Here is an 18,329-nt window from a genome sequence, read left to right as displayed (position 1 = left end):
CGCAGCCGTTGGGCTGCCTTTGCTCACGCTATGAATGAAGCGGGACAATTAGTCACGGGCAAGTCCTAAACAGCCGCAGAGAACTTCGCTGCCGTCTGTATTTGTCCTTTTATTGTATTTATTTCTCCTTTTATTCTATGATTTTTGTTCTAGAAGGATCTTTTGTTGCTGTTTTAGTGTGTCTGTTTAGTTACCAGCCCAAATATGAAGTCATGGTTTGTCTGGTTTGGGGGATTACTGGACCACGAGGTTCTTTTGTTAAAATTTTTCTAAGTGTGGGAAATGGAGGCAGAAAACCTGGAACGTGCACGGACTATCAATGGGAGGAGAGCGGAGTGTGGCCTGAGATGGAAGTGAACTTTCCTTAGAGTAGCTAGATATTAGGTAGTGGTGTGTATGGAGCTTATGGATGAAGTGCTAGAGCCATGGAGCTGAAAGGATTAGTTTTGCAGCATGCTGAAGAGAAACTATGGAATTTTTAGAGTTTCTTTTATATATTGTATGTGAAACTTTGCAGCCTGAGGTGTGTATATATAGCCTAAATGTATTGTGTATATGTTTATTTAGTGCTGAACAAACTGTTAGCGCTATATAAAATCCTGTATGTTATATAAAGTGTGAACTCAGTGTTGCAGCGCTGCTTAAATAATACATATAGTAAATGAATAAATAATCTACTTGCAACAGTGTGCAAAAGTGCTAAATATACCGTGCAAATATCGCAAAATCATATATAAAAATTCAAATTCATACATCAAAATTCATATAAATTAACTGAAAGTCCATTAAAGTCCATTTGGGTGCAAGATAAAGTGCTCCTGTGCTTTCTTTGTGCATGAAAGGGGATGACCACCCTGTGGTTTTCTACTTACCACAATGCGCTTGGTAGGAAGCATGTAACAATATAATCCTCATAATCTTGGAATCCGTTATATCGCTGGGAAAATCCTTGATGGTAGAAGTATCTCAGAGTTTCCTCATGGAGAAAAAGAACCATCCATAGTGAAATACGTTTTAACCAATTTTATTTAGAACAATCCAGAAATATACTCACAAACATAATATCAATGTAGGCATGTAAGACACGGAACGGTGGTTCGCTGCTCCCGCAGCGTGCGCTCCACCGGCCGGATATGATGTGGCAGTCCGCTCAGCCAATTCGCTGTCAATCACAGCGTCATCTGTAAAAATTATTATATATTGTGTTATTGGGGAGATTATACCCATTTAGTAGGTACTTTTCCAATGAGCTGTGAAAGTCTGTATTGTAATTTAGGGTATGGTAGTCCACTTTTATTAAACAGAACAGAAGATTCACATAACATCAGTTGCCCATGCAAGGGTTACCTCCATCAACATGAATAGTCAACTGAAAATACTAGGCCACCTGGCTCCTTTGCCAGCAGCACCGCTGCTTTTCTTACTGGTCTGTGTTCTCCAGCTCTCTTGGGTCACTTGGTTCTCTTAACCTTCAGTCTCCATTCACACCTGATCGCGGGCAGAATCGTCACTGAAGAAATGACACTTTGCTACAATGTAAAGTAGTGAGTGTACAGCTTGTATAGCAGTGTAAATTTGCTGTCCCCTCAAAATAACTCAACACGCAGCCATTAATGTCTAAACTGCTGGCAACAAAAGTGAGTACACCCCCAAGTGACAAAGTCCAAATTGGGCCCAATCAGCAATTTTCCCTCCCCAGTGTCATGTGACTTGTTAGGGCTACAAGGTCTCAGGTGTGAATAGGGAGCAGGTATGTTACATTTGGTGTTATCTCTCTCACTCTCTCATACTGGTCATTGGAAGTTCAACATGGCACCACATGGCAAAGCACTCTCTGAGGATCTGAAAAAAAGAATTGTTGCTCTACATAAAGATGGCCTAGGCCATAAGAAGATTGCCATGACCCTAAAACTGAGCTGCAGCACAGTGGCCAAGACCATGCAGTGGTTTAACAGGACAAGTTCCACTCAGAACAGGCCTTGCAATGGTCGACCAAAGAAGTTGAGTGCATGTGCTCAGCGTCATATCCAGAGGTTGTATTTGGGAAATAGATGTATGAGTGCTGCCAGCATTGCTGCAGAGGTTGAAGGGGTGGGAGGTCAGCCTGTGAGTGCTTATACCATACGCCGCACACTGCATTAAATTAGTCTGTATGGCTTTCATCCCAGAAGGAAGCTTCTTCTAAAGATGATGCACAAGAAAGCCTGCAAACAGTTTGCTGAAGACAAGCAGATTAAGGACATGGACTACTGAAATCATGTCCTGTGGTCTGATGAGACCAAGATAAACTTATTTGGTTCAGATGGTATCAAGCGTGTGTGGTCGCAACCAGGGGAGCAGTACAAAGACAAGTGTGTCTTTCCTACATTCAATGGTCTGGGGCTGCATGAGTGCTGCCGTTACTGGGGAGCTACAGTTTTGAGGGAACCATGAATGCCAACATGTACTGTGACATACTGAAGCAGAGCATGATCCCCTCTCTTTGGAGACTGGGCCGCAGGGCAGTATTCCAACATGATAATGACCCCAAACACACCTCCAAGATGACCACTGCCTTGCTAAAGAAGCTGAGGGTAAAGGTGATGGACTGGCCAAGCATGTCTCCAGACCTAAACCCTATTGAGCATCTGTGGGGCATCCTCAAATGGAAGGTGGAGGAGCGCAAGGTCTCTAATATCCACCAGCTGCGTGATGTTGTCATGGAGGAGTGGAAGAGGACTCCAGTGGAAACCTGTGAAGCTCTGGTGAACTCCAATGCCCAAGAGGTTTAAGGCAGTGCTGGAAAAAAATGGTGGCCACACAAAATATTGACACTTTGGGCCCAATTTGGACATAATCACTTAGGGGTGTATTAACTTTTGTTGCCAGCAGTTTAGGCATTAATGGCTGTGTGTTGAGTTATTTTGAGGGGACAGCCTAATTTACACTGTTATACAAGCTGCACACTCACTACTTTACATTGTAGAAAGTGTCATTTCTTCAGTGATGTCACATGAAAAGATATTATAAAATATTTACAAAAATGTGAGGGATGTACTCACTTTTGTGAGATACTGTATATACTGTATTTTTTATTTTTTTTGATAGACTGGTTAGGGTTAGGGTTTTTATTGCTGTCCGTATACAAGACAGGTAGAGTCACCCTCTATTTGTTCTCATGACCAATTCCACCTACAGAGAGAGATAAATTATCATTAAATGCGTCACCTGTACAAGAGGTGAAGGTTAGGCACGTCATATATGATTAATTTTTTTTTTTCATTCAATCAGCGGATGTCCCCGTCTACGCATTCTAAGTGAATGGGGGAAATCCCTCCTATGGAGTTTTTGTGTGCTGATAGCTGGCGGCACTAATGGAGTGCACATTTTCCAACAGGTTGGTTGTACAAAAGCCGATCGAGAGATTGATTTTTGTACAACCAGCCTGCCCATAGATTGATGGAAAATTTGGCCAGTCCTTGCTGAACCGGCCAAGGTTCAAACATCTATGGCCGGCTTAAACTTTCTAAATTGTGTATGGGCTTGTTTACGCTTGTGGTCAGGGGGCAGTAAAAACATGTGATTGAGTCGTGTTTTCACTTCTCCCCAAAACCACTTCTCCCTAACCCCTTTGTCATTTTACAATAGGCTGGGCAGGAGCCCTACTATCCTGGGTGAATGTCATATGACGTCCTCCCAGGATCGTTCCCCCTGTGTGCCCAAAGGGCCGCACTCCTGTGCAACCTGTCACCCACTGTGTCCACCAGTTCCAGCAGGTGACAGATCAGTGTACCGGCCTGCTGCTGGTACCATGTGATCACTGTGGCCAATGACAGCAGATCACATGACAATTGTACACAATAAATGGCTTTGATTCGTACCATTAATTGTGTACTTTTGTGTTGATCATTGTGATTGGTCACAGGGATCACATGGTATAAACAGGGCCAATCACAGACCATCTGCACCATGTGATTAGCAGTGGCCAATCACAGCTAATTACAACATTACAAACTGAATGAATCAATCTGTAGGGACAAGCCAAGTTAACACACAAAAGTAGAAATAGAACTATTTTATGAATTATATTTTAAGAAAATGTAATTTTTTTCCTAGGCTGCAGTTTATCTTTTGAAACCCCATTTCTCTACTTTCCACCTGCTATGCTCATTTGATGTTTTTTTGCACATCATAAAACAAATTCTGCCCTTTGTAGTTTTTCACTTAAATCCCATAATTTCTATCCCAAATGCTTCTTTCCTGGCATATACTTTTATACCTCATACCTCTAAAAGCCTTTTCATTTGTGTTATTCATTTGTTGCAAAAATATACTGATTAAGTTAAAGCTAAACTCCAGACAGATATAAAAAGACACAAAATAATGCAGCTCTGTAATCATAAGTACATCATTCATTTCTTTTTTTTTTGTTCTTCTTTTTCATGTAAGCGGTATACTGTAAGTACCCAAGTGTGCCCAGATATCGGTCTGTTACCACCCCTGTACAGCAGGGCTAGTAAGAGAGTAAAAAGCAGTACACAGAGTTGATCACTTCATGTGATTACACGATGCTTGCTGATAGAAGGGGAGAGCAGAGGGACAGAGCGCTCATCATTGTGCTGCTTCTTCTTTGGACTCCTGCACACGATATTCCTCTTTGAGCATCTACTTATTCAGACTTTTATTTTTGTATGTATTTGCACGTATTTTCCCGCATTATGTGTTTGCGTAATTTCACACTCATGCGGAAACTTTTACTTGCGTTCTACACAGTATGTATATGGGCATGTGCGCACATTTGTGCCTCAGGCTTGAAAGAGCTCAGTATAGCTTTTTTTTTTTTTTACTGAAATACAGCCCATTGATTGTAAAGAAAAGGCCTGGAGATGGATGGCAACAGTAGGCGGAAGACCAGACATGACTAGGTTAGCAGTAAAGGATGGGAGAAATTCAGGGGTTAAATAAACAATTTTGGTGTAGACATAGGGAGAGTTTTGATTGGAGACAGGTAGGGTGGGGCAGGGTGGAGTCAAGGGGAGAGAAAAGGGTGGTGTTGGGGTCCTAGGAGTCAGGACAGCGTGGAACTAGCTTCTCCCTCCCTCCCCTGTTTTTTGCGGTTACTATGGTTTTTTTTTTTTTGTAGTGCTCTCCTTCTTAAGGTAATGTTGTTCAAAGGATCGCCCAGGACGAGGATGGACTGCGGGCATATATCGTTAGGGACTGTCGGCTTTCGGGAGTTCTTGTCATAGCAGTAGGCAGGGGTCTTAGGGTCTTGGAAGGTTGTAACGGTTTTAAAAGGTGTAAAAGGAAGGGTGGGGCCCATCTCAGGTATGGGTGTACCTACCTTGGTAACAATTTAAGACGGTAATGGCTAAGAGTCATTTGGCTGTATCGAGGGTATCTTAATAGTAATAGTCCTCGAGCCAGTGTAGTTGCGGCTCAGGGCCTCGAAGTCTATTTTGATGGTAGATACAGCCAGTTGGTTAATATAAGTTGCCTTCCAAGATCCTAGACGTTGACGAGGTTAGTTGACAAGGTTAGTCACTGTACTGATTTTGGGTCATTACTGTTAAGTTAAATTTAAACAATTTTATTATGTAACAAAATTGTATTTCGTTTAATAAATGGCTTCTATGGTCTTTCTAACCCGAGAAGTTTTTGGTGTAGTTTGTTTTCAGTTGGTAGATGTTGGTTGGGTTGTTAAGGTAAAGCAGCCATAATATTGGCTATACCTCAGTCATGTGCCTATGCACACAGGCACGTAAACGAGCACCATGCGTTCTTCAGTAAAAACAAAATAGAAAAATCTGCATTTTTGGTCAGTAGTTTACGCCTCACGTGTACAAATGCACGCAAATATGCATGATTGCGCACAAATGTGCGCACATGTTAATTTACATATTGTGCTGGAAAAGAACATGGAAAAAGTTTTTGCGCATGTGCAAAAATACGTGCAAATACATACAAAAAAGAACATCTGAAAAAGTAGATGCTTAAACAGGAGTATCGTGCGCAAGAGGCCTTTCACTGTCTAGTCCTATGCTGAGGCGGGTCCAGGAGGAATTGCATGATTCTGACCAACAGACTGGCATCTAATGGCAGAAACAAATACTGCCAAAGCAGGTTTTCTTTTATCTTTTAAAGCAGTAATAAAGTTATATATATATATATATATATATATATATATATATATATATATATATATAATAGGGCCCCCCTGCAAGTTAAGGTTATAATGTGCTAGTAGGCATGACATACTACTGTTAAACATTTTGACAGACTTACCTGAAGACCGAAGCCCTTCAGCAGTATGCTTCCATCTTCACCCGGTCTTCTTTCTATGTTTTAAATGACCAAGCCACGATGACGTCACTCCCGTGAATGAGCATGAGAGCTCAGAACGCATGCGCAGGTGATGTCAACAGCTACAAAACAAGCAAAAATCTCCTAAACAATGCAAGTTTAGGAGATATTCATAAACCTACCACCTAACAACTGTACTTTTATTTTCTCCATCAGCTTATCCCTTACAGTTATTACCTCTTGTAACTCATGACCCTCCCTCTTAGATTGTAAACTCTAACAAGTAGGGCCCTCTGATTCCTTCTGTATTATAGTGCATTGTATTTGTACTGTCTACCCTCAAGTTGTAAAGTGCTGCGTAAACTGTCAGCGCTATATAAATCCTATATAATATTAATAATAATAACCTACAAGTAAGCCTGATTATCAGCTTACCTTTAGGTAAATGTCACAAAGCAAAGTTTACTACTGCTTTAACCACTTCCAGACCAGGCCTTTTCTGGCACTTTTTGTTTACATGCAGCAATCAGAATTTTTTGCTAGAAAATTACTTACCCCCAAACACTATATTATATATATATATATATATATATATACATATATATATCAGCCCTCAAAAATTCCTCTCGCCTGGTCGCATTTTGCGAGTAGAATTTTGAGCACGGCGAGTAAGAAATAGGGCTGTGCTGTATGGGGAATGTAATGAGAGCCCAGTGCCCGACGCTGTTCACAGCGCAGTCTGCATTCTCTGTGTACAGCTCCTCTCCCCCTCCTGCACCTGGGACCGCCCCTCTCTGCCTGCTGAATGTCCCCGCCCCTCACAGGCTCGCAGCGCGAGCATTGCACTCAGTTAGCTGAGCGCCTGGGACCTCCCCACTCCACTCCCACCTGATACATGTCCCCGCCCCTCACTGGCTCGCAGCGCGAGCATTACACTTAGTTAACTGGGCCCCTGGGACCTACCCACTCCACCCCCCCACCTGATACACATGCTCGCCCCCCACAAAAGACTCCCGCTTTCCACTTACCTCCTAAAGAATGTCCCCGCCCCGCACAGGCTCGCAACTTCAAGGGATGCCTGTGACCACCCTCTCCACCTCCCTCTTCTTGCATAATCAAGAAGGGGGGCGGTGCATGCCTCTGGTGGGCGGGCTCAAACCTTCTCAGTCCATCATAAGCACGGATGCCTGACAAACTCCCCCCCCCCCCCCTTTCCCTCCTTGGCTGCAGGAGAACGGTGGACATGATGACAACTTTATCTACGTAGATCTAAAGCAGAATTCTTCAGTGAAACAAGCTAAAGATGTGGACATTGCTGATGTTGGCTACTACAGGGAGAAAGATGTAAGTATAGATCTTCTAGGGTAGGTCATTTCCACAATAGTTAAATACTACAATGGCTAACTGGACCAAGTTTTCAACATCTTAAAGCCCAAAGGACTCCTCTTGCACTGTAATGCTGTCAAGGTATATATACATAAATAAACTTAAAGCAGTGTATTTAGGTGGTGCAGGGTATATTGAAGAAAATTACTGTGTATGCAGCCTCACTAGGTATAAGATGTTCAATCAGGCTTTAAAGGACTATTTTTTTTTCTTTCCTCTTTAAATTTCATGTCAGTCCCAGAAAGAGTTTTACTGTTAATTTAAAGTGGAGGCATTGGTAAAATATATAAAGAAGTGTGCTGTGAGAAAGAAGGGGGAGTGGGGGACTGAGGACATATATGTGCTGGATTGGGAGGGAGTTAATTGGAGGCAAAGATCTGAATCATACCTTTGCCTCCAATTCCACCCCCCCCCCAATTAATTTTATCTATGCCTCCAATTCCACCCCTCCCCCAAACTATCATACATATATGCCTCCAATTCCACCCCCCTCCTGCCAAATCCATCATACCTATGCCCCCAATTCCACCCCCCCCCCAATCTATCACACATATGCCTTCAATTCCACCCCCCCAATCTATCATACTGTATGATAGTTGGAAGGGAGGAGGGGTGGAATTGGAGGCATAGGTATGATAGACTGGGGAGGAGGGGGTGGAAATGGAGGCATAGGTATTATGGATTTGGTGGGAGGGATGAAAATGGAGCCATGTGTATGATAGATTTGGCTGGAGGGGTGAAAATGGAGGCATAAGTATGATAGATTTGCGGGATGGGGGTGGAATTGGAGGCATAGGTATAATCATTGATTGGCGTGGGGGGTGGGATTGGAGACATAGGTATGATAGATTGGGGAGGAGGTGGGTGGAATTGGAGGCATAGATATGATGGATTAGGGGGGAGGGGGTGGGATTGGAGGCATAGGTATGGTGGATTGGGGGGTGGAATTGGAGGCATATGTATGATGGATTGGCGGAATATTGAAAGCATAAATGCGCTGTATTGGGAGGGGGGAGGGATTGGAGGCCTAGGTGTGCTGGAGAGGGGAGTTTGGAGGTGTGCTAACATTGATACTGTTAAAGTTGTTGTTGTTGTTGTTAATATTTATTTTTGTAACTTAATTCTGAATAAAAACATTTAACAGTGTCATTTTATGAGATATTTTATGAGGGCGTGTTTAGGGGCGGCGCAGGGTAGGGTTTGGGTGGGGCAACAAGTGGCGAGTAACTCTTAAGGCCTGGCTAGTAGCTCAGGACTTGAAATTTTGAGCCCTGTATATATATATATATTTTTTTTTTTTTTTTGCAGAGGCCCTAGAAAAATTGGGAGGTTTTGCAATGATATTTGCAAAGCAGATATTCTAACGCAATTTTTTCACAAAAAAATACACTTTTTTAAAATGTTAACGCAAAAAAACACAATAACCCATTTTTTTTGTTAAAATATAAAATATGATGTTACACCGAGTAAACAGATACCAAACATGTTACGCTTTAAAATTGCGCAGGCCCATGCAACTGTGACAAACAACGTAAATGTTACTATTCCCTAGGCAACGCTTTAAAAGCTTTCACAGGTTACCACTTTAGATTTAGGCTGCATTCAATTCGCATAAGTGTGAACCCAACCTTTCAGAGGAGGTTTAGTGCTAGGATTACTGCCCACAATCTGACATCTACGGTGATACCTCACATGTGTTGGACGATTGCTGTTTGCATGCATGTGCAACTGACACGTGCATTTGCTTTTGAGCACAAGCACGAACTTTCATATTTTTTTTTTCAATTCTTCTTTCTTTTTTTTTTTAACACTGTTGCTTTTATTTTTTTATTTTTTTTCTCAATATTTTTTTAGGTAAAATGAAGATAAAAGACCCCAAATCCTTCCTCTGCCCTAAAAAGCATTCAGCTAAACCGAAAGTGTTGTTAGGTCATCGCTTCCGGGTTACCATAGCCGAGAGCCGATCAAAGCCGATCTGGGCTTTGTTTGGCTCTCCGATCAGCCAACGGATGCTCCGGCTGGTTGCTCGGGTCTCCCGGTGGGACGGGTGAACCTGAGAAAGCCACAGGAGGGGGGGAGATCTAGTGAACCACTAGGATTTCTGTTACAAGAAAGCCGTCCACCGGCTCTCAAAGAACTGATATGATGCCTGCATCAACGTATTCGACTTCTAATTTTGATTTTGTTATTTTGGGCTGTAGTTATGCGTTTCGTTTTTTTCAACAGGCATAAGCAGTCAGTATCAGCCCTACACAGCCTAGTCCTTAGCCTAGACTAGCGGCATGTTCTAGATTGTAAGCCCTAACGAGCAGGGCCCTCTAGTTCCTCCTGTATTGAATTGTATTGTAACTGTATTGTCTTCCCTCACATTGTAAAGCGCTGCGCAAACTATTGGCGCTATATAAATCCTGTATAATAAAAATAATAATAATAATCACATGTGTATTGCCACTTTTATCTGCTACTAATTATGCTACATTTTCCTAACTAGTGCATAAGCTGAACTGAGGACATAAATTAATTCAGTTCTCTTTTCATTAATAAATCATCACAATCATTTTTTTTAATGCAGCTAGTATAAATATCCAAATTTTTATTTGCTCAACCTCTTGCTATCCGCAATACCGTAGCACTCAAAATAGGGGTAGAAAAGACAGGACTAGGAGACATTCAAGTGCACTGCATGCAAATATGATGAACAAGAAACATGCTGCAATGTAGAGAAAGATCCCTTGAGCAGAGAGATGACCTCATCGGTCTCCTGCTGGTCTTTCATTGCTCAATCAGCAGACTTGGGTTGGAGTGAGGACACCACTGTATCCCTTCTACACCTTCTATCCCTTCTATAAATGTTTCAGGTATATTTGTATCATCCACCTGGTTATGCCGTGTGGCAGAGTTGTTTAAACTAGTTTTAAGTAGTTCATGGATAGAAATACAAACAGGTTGGCACATAAAACAGCTCCTTATATGTATCTAATTTATGTATTTAGCTGTTTGCCTGAAGCTCAGCTTTAATTCAGTACATTTTTCTCTAAAGTCTACTGTGAATAATAAATATCTCAAAGGAGGTAATTTCAGCAATTTTCATCAGGAAATGTTACTTGGTTCTTGGAATACTTGTTGGAGACGAATATCATGCATACTTTGTAATATTACTGTTAAAATATGAATGCTTTTGTTTCTTTGCCTTTTAGGTTCTCATTCGAGTTCTTGACAACAATGATAATGGTCCAGAGTTTGCCCAATCCAGTTATGAGGCCACCATCTCAGAAGACGTCTTACCAGAAACTGAGATTCTACAGATCAAAGCCACAGATAAAGATGAGAACCACAAACTAAGTTACATTGTCCACAGCAGCATCGACCCAATGAGTATGAAGAAGTTCCGCATTGATCCTAACACAGGCACACTCTACACAGCAGAACGGCTGGACCATGAAACCCAGGCCCATCACACTCTTACCATTATGGTAAGATCTGGGACCATTTTGAGATATGTGTAATCTCTAAATCTTTTTTTTTTTTTTTTTTTTTGGTATAATTGACATCATGCATTTTCTAAAGCAATTTTTTTTTCTTAATGTTTTGTATATCTTTTTTAACTGGAGATCCTGCCAGTAACTACACTTCCTGTTGTAGACTGACAACATTAGTCACTGCCTCACATGTAAGATCGGTGTTGTTAGTCTGCTTTATGCACTCCTGTAGTTGTCCATTGGGTGGCCTACCAGTTAGAAAGCCCAATGACGAACTAAAAAAGTGCACATAGCAAGCTGACAATGCTGCTGCTAATTGCAAGGCAGTGGCTTAGTGTTTATCATTTGACTGCCAGTTTGCCTTACAGCAATCTGTGTGCATGTACTCACTATGGAAGATGTAGACTGTAGGTTTGCTGTGAGGTCACCATGGTCGGAGCTGGATTTTGCCTTTCCATTGAATATTGCTTCCCACTTGGACTTCATGCTTTCCCTACTGCTCCTTGCCACCCTACTTACATACTTGGGTCTCTGCACCATTCTGAGATGGTGCAGCAACAGTTAAGGACTGCATGCACAAATCTACTTTTGCTCACACCTGGACCTTGACCTCTCTGGAGCTGAACTGTACGTGAAATAGAATGCCACATGATCTCCCATACCTTGTAGTACTGGGCATTTCATGGATTTGGTAACTGAGTGGTAAATGTGGTGGCAGAGGAGCGCAAGAAGATAAGATTCCTCAGCAGTAAAGAGGGCAGTCTATCAAGGTAACCTAAAAGAGCCAGGTTTGCTTTGTTGGCTCTAATATTTCCCCTGATATTCTTCTAGTGTGGCTGGCTAACCTGGAATGAGGCTTTAAGAATTGACACTGCCTATCCAAGCAGCTAATTCTAATGCATGTCAGGAACTTACCCCAGTATTCTTAGCTACATGGGTAACTCAGTTCCTCTAAAGTAACCCTGTTGCTATACTAAACTTTCAAGCTATCCCAAGAAAAGAAGACTGTAAATACTTCACACCATTCCTTCTGAACACCAATTGGATCTTAAAAAATCCACTTCAAAACACGTCCAAGAGTGTCAATCAGGAGAGGTAAAAATTTTAGTCTCCATTTACATGGACAGCTTTCCTATGAAAGGTAAATATAACGAGGGGGTCACTTTAAATCAGCTTATATGAATGTGTCAAGGCAGTTGATGATCCTCAAAGAGAAAATATTATGCCCCTTTCAGATAGAGCGGATCCATCCAAGCGGAATCCACCTGCTCAGCGGGGATCTCTGTGCTGATCACCACGGAGCAGGCAGATGACAGGTTTGTGTCCACTCCGCTATGCAGAGAGTACATGGTCAGAGCCCGCTGTCCTCTATGAGGCTGTTGGATGGAAATGGACTGCATGTCCGTTGCCATCTGATTTTTAGTTGATCTGATCCACTGGACGGATGGCGAATGTATCGCAATAAGTCTATTTTTTAGGTTGGATGCCTGGCCGGTGTCAGTGGACACATGCCTGCTGACATCTGCTGCCCCATAAAGATCAATGGGTGGTCCGATTGGGAAAAACTGACAGGCTTACCCGATCAGTCCTCTGGTGTGAAAGTGGCCTTACACAAGTCCAATTGAAGGTGACTAATTACTACTAGCTATACTATGACCCTGGATAAATGAGACCCTTTACAGGCATAACTAAGACAAGTGATTTGTCTTGTATAATATAGGTTTAACATAAGTATACTTTAGAAAACATATTTTAAAGAAAGTAAAAAAGTTGGATGGTGAAATGACAGAAGCCAGGTAATAATCTTCCCACTGACCTGCTACTGGATTTCTGTTCGATGCTGAGCATATTAATAATGCATTGCTTTTCTTGATTATTTATAAAAGGTCAAAGATCAGGAGTTCCCGTACCGCCGCAATCTGGCTCGTGTTATGATTACAGTGGAAGATGCTAATGACCACAGTCCGTACTTCACCAGCCCATTATACGAGGCCTCCGTGTTCGAATCCGCTGCTATCGGCTCTGCTGTTATACAAGTCACTGCCCTGGACAGAGACAAAGGAGAAAATTCAGAACTCATTTATTCTATTGAGACAGGTAAGGTCATTGTACCTTAAGATGTCAATCTATTGAAAACAAACATTTATGTTTTAGTAGCTACTGTAAAGTTAAAACTAAAGTTTAACTGGCTTTAATGTTATCTTTCCTGGCCCCCACCCCTGTCAACCTGCTAATTTTAAATAAAACATTTCTGTTTCCATTAACAAGCTTATTTTTGGCTTTGTGATATCATGTCACTGTCGCTTTGCTAGGCAATACAGGCAGATCAAGGGTGGTGGGAGAAATGGGTAGGAGGATGTACACAATTTATCAAAAACCTCACAGCTCCCTGCCTTAGTCCTCCACTTAGTAGCCTTCTGCTTTGATGCAAGTAGTAGGGTAGTTCTTGGGGGAAGTTATGCACATATAAAAATGCAATGATGGGTGGATGTCTATATGGAGAAGTGAAAGTTCCTGGGCAGGAAGCATCATTTACATGCAAACTGCCTTAAGTAACGCCCACATGCTGACCCCCCCCCATGATTAGAATCCAATAAATTGCAATACTAATTAAATATGTAGACTTTAGATCTGATGTTTTTATTTTAGCAAATGGCAGCACTGTGATTTCATGGCTTTCCTGACTTTTTCTGAACCAGCTAAGCAAAGTACTGTGGAAGTGTTAGTCATCTGCATAGACTTCAGTCTTCTGCCTGTACATAAAGCTTATAGATTGATAACCAAGTGATTAACTGAATTATTTTCTGCTGCCTAACCCTTGTATTGTATTGTGCCAAGCTGGCTCAGGGGAAGACAGTACAGTTGAAACCGGCCGACATTTGGCCCATGTGTACCAGTCCTTGTTTGACAGAGCTGATCTCAGGATCGGCTTCTGTCAAATGAGAATGCTTGAAACCAGCAGAATAAAGCTTATAGATGGATGAACAAGTGATTAACTGAATTCTTTGCAGCTGCTTAGCCCTTGTATTGTATTGTGCCAAGCTGGCCCAGGGAAAGACGGTACAGTAGAAACCGGCCGACATTTGGCCCGTGTGTACAGGTCCTTGTTTGACAGAAGCCGATCTCACAACCGGCTTCTGTCAAATGAGTATGCTTGAAAACCAGCAGCCGATCGGCTGGCAATGGCTGCCAGCACTGATCAGTGTGTTCTGGTGGAGGGGCAGTTCCCATGTCAGAACACAATAGCACAGCGAGGAGATTGCTGTAGTAACATTGCATAGTTAGAACAGCGAGCTCCTCGTAAGCTCTTCAGTTTTGTTTTCTGTTCAGCCAGCTGGGGTGAGCGAAAAAAAAAAAAAATACTTACCATGTGTACCAGGTTTTATTAAAGGTCTGTCTGTTGGCATGAAACATGGTCATGGACAGGGCATGATGCTGACAGGTGATTCAGCCCCCTCTTTGACACCTGTAAATTCAATTTAGCTTTTGTGTGGCCTTACCCGTTAATTGTTGTGGGCTGTATATTTTGCCAAAAATGGGCATTGACTTATGTTAACATATTTGATTGGATGAATAAAAAAAGAGTAACAGGGTGAAGTACCTCCATTACCCTCAAGAATATGCTGCTTCAGGTTGACTCCAATGTTGACCAAACAGCCAAAAGCCTAGGCATTTGGTCACATGACCTCTAATGAAGGTGGAAATCTATCATTGTGGAGTCTGAATAGAGACATTCATAGTAAGGTGAGAATTAAATGACATTTGCCTTTTAGACTTGATAACCCCAACACCACCCAGGTCCACGGATGAACTCCTGGAACATATACTCCTGCCTGGCTCTTGATGCAGCTTTGCCTAGTACCAGTAGAAATGGAGACAGCAGTGGCACTGCAAAGGCCTACCAGATCTAACATATTGGTTTTTATACAATTTAGAGCTTCTGCAGGCTTAGACTCATAAGCCCCAAGCATACTGAAATGTGAGGAAATGTACAGGGCACATTAAGACCCTCTCTAATCATCTATACCCCAGATCCCAGATGTAGTGAAATATTACACATTACACCAACCTTTACAAGCCTACTGTCTACTGTTAAATATCTATCGTCAGCACCTATACTCTTGCTGGAACTCATTGTTTATTTGCCTATTACCAGTAGAACAGGAGACAGAAGAATTAAAACCAAGTCTACTAGATATCACATTTTGAAATGTATACAATTCAGAACAGATGAAGGTTTGAAATTCTTAGCTCCACTCTTAAAGTGGAGTTCCACCCATTTTTAATACGTTGGATTACATAGATGTATGTAATCCCCTTTTACCAATGGAAACTTTTTTTTTGCTAGTAAATACCTTATTTTCTTGTTTATTCCTCCTCTCCTCACTTCCGGGTCCGATCGGCGATGACGTCATTTCGGAGATTCGCAGTGGGTGCTGGGATGTATTCCATGCCAGAAATCTTGCAGCATTACACAGGAGCTGAGCTGTACTGTGTGTATTGAGGCCGTGCTCTGCCCCGCCTCCGCCCCGCCTCCTCTCAGTGAGTTGTACTGTATGTATTGTATTCAGGCCGTGCTCTGCCCCGCCTACGCCCGCCTCCTTTCAGTGAGCGAGGACTGAAAGCATTATATCCTCACTGAGCTCACTGAGAGAAGGCGGGGAAGAGCATGTCCTGAATACAATACATACAGTACAGCTCACTGAGAGGAGGCAGGGCAGAGGCGGGGCAGAGGCGGGGCAGGTCTCGGCCTCAATATACACAGTACAGCTCAGCTCCTGTGTAATACTACGAGATTTCTGGCATGGAATACATCCCAGCAGCCACTGCGAATCGCCGAATGACGTCATCGCCGATCAGACCCGGAAGTGAGGAGAGGAGGAATAAACAAGAAGGTATTTACTAGCAAAAAAAAAAAAAGTTTCCATTGGTAAAAGTCATTTTAAAGGGGATTACATACATCTAAAGTTACGAAAATGGGTGGAACTCCACTTTAATGAAATGTGAGAGCGTAGAGTGATGTACCTTCCCCGAAGGAGCTGTTGATGTATGGGTACCCTAATTCCAATGCCACACCCTCTGACAAACCAAGGCTACAAAAAGAGGATTTATTTGGGCTATACACCCCATAATGCAGCATTAAAAAAAAGAAAAAAAAGGCAACCCCAATGATTTACAAGGTAAAACAGATTTGTACAATACAACAAAACAATGAAAGGTCCAAATTTTTTTGTACCTGTATCTAGGGGGATGGGTCCTAACTAAAGTCAATGTTAGAAGCTGTAAGGTCCTTGAGCTGTGGCCTCCTTCTGCCCTCTGATGACCAGAACCTGTGGCGTTGGCAGTGACTCTGGGCTCTGTATCAGTGAGGCCTCTTTCCTTTAGCCCACTGGATCTCTCCTCCTCCCACTCCGACACCACGGCAAGCTCTGGCAGCAGCAGCGCTTTTCATCCAGCGGCACCCTCTAGTAGTCACCTCTCATTCCCCATGTGAGACTGCCTTGAGCCTTCTTATTCCTTTCCCTCCTTGCAACAGCACACCGTCCTTCTGGGACTTATAGTCCCATACAATTATCTACCTAATAAAGGCTGTCTCCTGAAGACTACATCCTCCGCAGTTCCAAGATGCTCCCAGCAGTTTTTCTATTCTTCAAGGATGGGCTCCTTCTTTCCCAGGTGCACTTTAGCCAATCATAGGGTCTTGTATCCTGGGCAGGGAGCTGGATCTCCTCCCACCATGGCTGTGGCTGCAACTGCAGCCTTGTCAAAGTTCCCTGCGTCCTCTGGTCAACTCTTTCTCCTCTCCTCCTCAGACTCTCCTTTGTTCACTTGTTGCCAGGGAGTGGAAAGAAGCTGAAGTACTGGCAGATGTGTCAGCAACAGTGATAACTGGTCCAGATGACTGTGGCCAGGGAGCGTCACATACAGGACTACAAAGAAATGACTAGGACACAAATCCAACCCCCGAGGTGTCAATACCCCAGATACCAGATGTGATGAAACCTTATATACCAAACCCAACTTTCACAAACTTCACTCCTATCAGGGTCCAAAAACTGGTTCAGTCCCGCTACCATTAGGATTCTTGCATGGCATGGCCATGTACTAAAACTCAGCTCCTACCCTGGCTTTAGAATTGGAGGTCTTTTCTAGTGTTTAATGCTGGAGTTGCTTTAAACAAGTACAAAGGGAAAATGAAAACTATTCTCTGGGGTTTTTAAGGTGGAATGTCTCATTTTTTATTTGTCTATTAGTGCTTCATCGGCATGCCGTTTTTATTCTCCTATTTTTATTCAGTGTACTCCAGAGGAAAAACTGAAACCTCAAATAACAACCCATGAGCCCACTGCAGCTTATTGGGTTTCTGGCTTTTCTGCGTATTTACATGTATAGATATATAAATCTCTCTTAAAATACAGAGCGCTATTCTCTTGTTTCCCTCAAACATGTTTTGAAAGCCATCTGTAGAGGAGGAAATCATTTGTTGTGCTCAGCTTATATCTGCGGCATTGTGCTAGGCAGGAAATTCTATATTGCCACTTGGAACAAGACCACAACCCTGTATGGTATAGTTATTAAATGCCTGTTACAGCCAATCAAAGTCTGGGACCCCAGCCATGCATGTAATTGTCTATTTGTTTGTAATAAGTGCGCCTTGAGGCTTTATTAGTGTACCCATGTAATGGAGAACATGACGGTAGACAGCAGGGGGGGGTAAAGAAATAGCCCATTTTTAGTTCTTGTACACACATAATAATAAACCTTTTTCTTCGTCCTGCTACCCCTTTACAAAAAGTAAGTAAATAAATATCAGTCATGTGATTTCTGCAAAATGAGAGGGACAGGAAGAGCTGCTGGTTGGCTGGGTCTGCCGATCAGCAAAGATCATGCCCTGTTACCTGCTGCTGGAGGGATCCCAGAGCTGCAGAGAGTTTAGTCATCAGGGGTAGGTAAGGATTCGACATTCTAATACATGTTTGGATTCCTTTAATTTTAAGTGACTGGCATCAGGTGATAAACAGAAATGCAACAAACCCTCCTCCATACGTTGTACCTGTTTATCTGCTGTCTTCTGTTCTCTACAGCAGTTCAAAGTTCAGAATTTATAATGTGGTCTGAGATTTCAGAAAACAGGGAGCAGAGAGCTGAAGTTAAATCTGCAGAGCTTAGTGGGAGCTGATT

General features: G+C 42.5%; 1 protein-coding gene across 4 annotated transcripts in view; it reads left to right on the top strand.

Moving 5' to 3' along the window:
• Window positions 1-18,329, top strand: part of FAT3 (FAT atypical cadherin 3) — a 1,063,130-nt gene that overhangs the window by 853,826 nt on the left and 190,975 nt on the right. For all 4 annotated transcript variants that reach the window (XM_082246652.1, XM_082246650.1, XM_082246651.1 and 1 more), the window contains 2 exons: window positions 10,866-11,141; window positions 13,034-13,244. In XM_082246652.1, coding sequence (XP_082102778.1) covers window positions 10,866-11,141; window positions 13,034-13,244 — 487 coding nt within the window. The remainder of the gene's footprint in view (window positions 1-10,865; window positions 11,142-13,033; window positions 13,245-18,329) is intronic.

This window comes from Pelophylax lessonae (genome assembly GCF_965119305.1).
Source record: "Pelophylax lessonae genome assembly, chromosome: 2".
NCBI classification, from domain to species: domain Eukaryota; kingdom Metazoa; phylum Chordata; class Amphibia; order Anura; family Ranidae; genus Pelophylax; species Pelophylax lessonae.
This window is presented reverse-complemented; position numbering and strand designations above follow the sequence as displayed.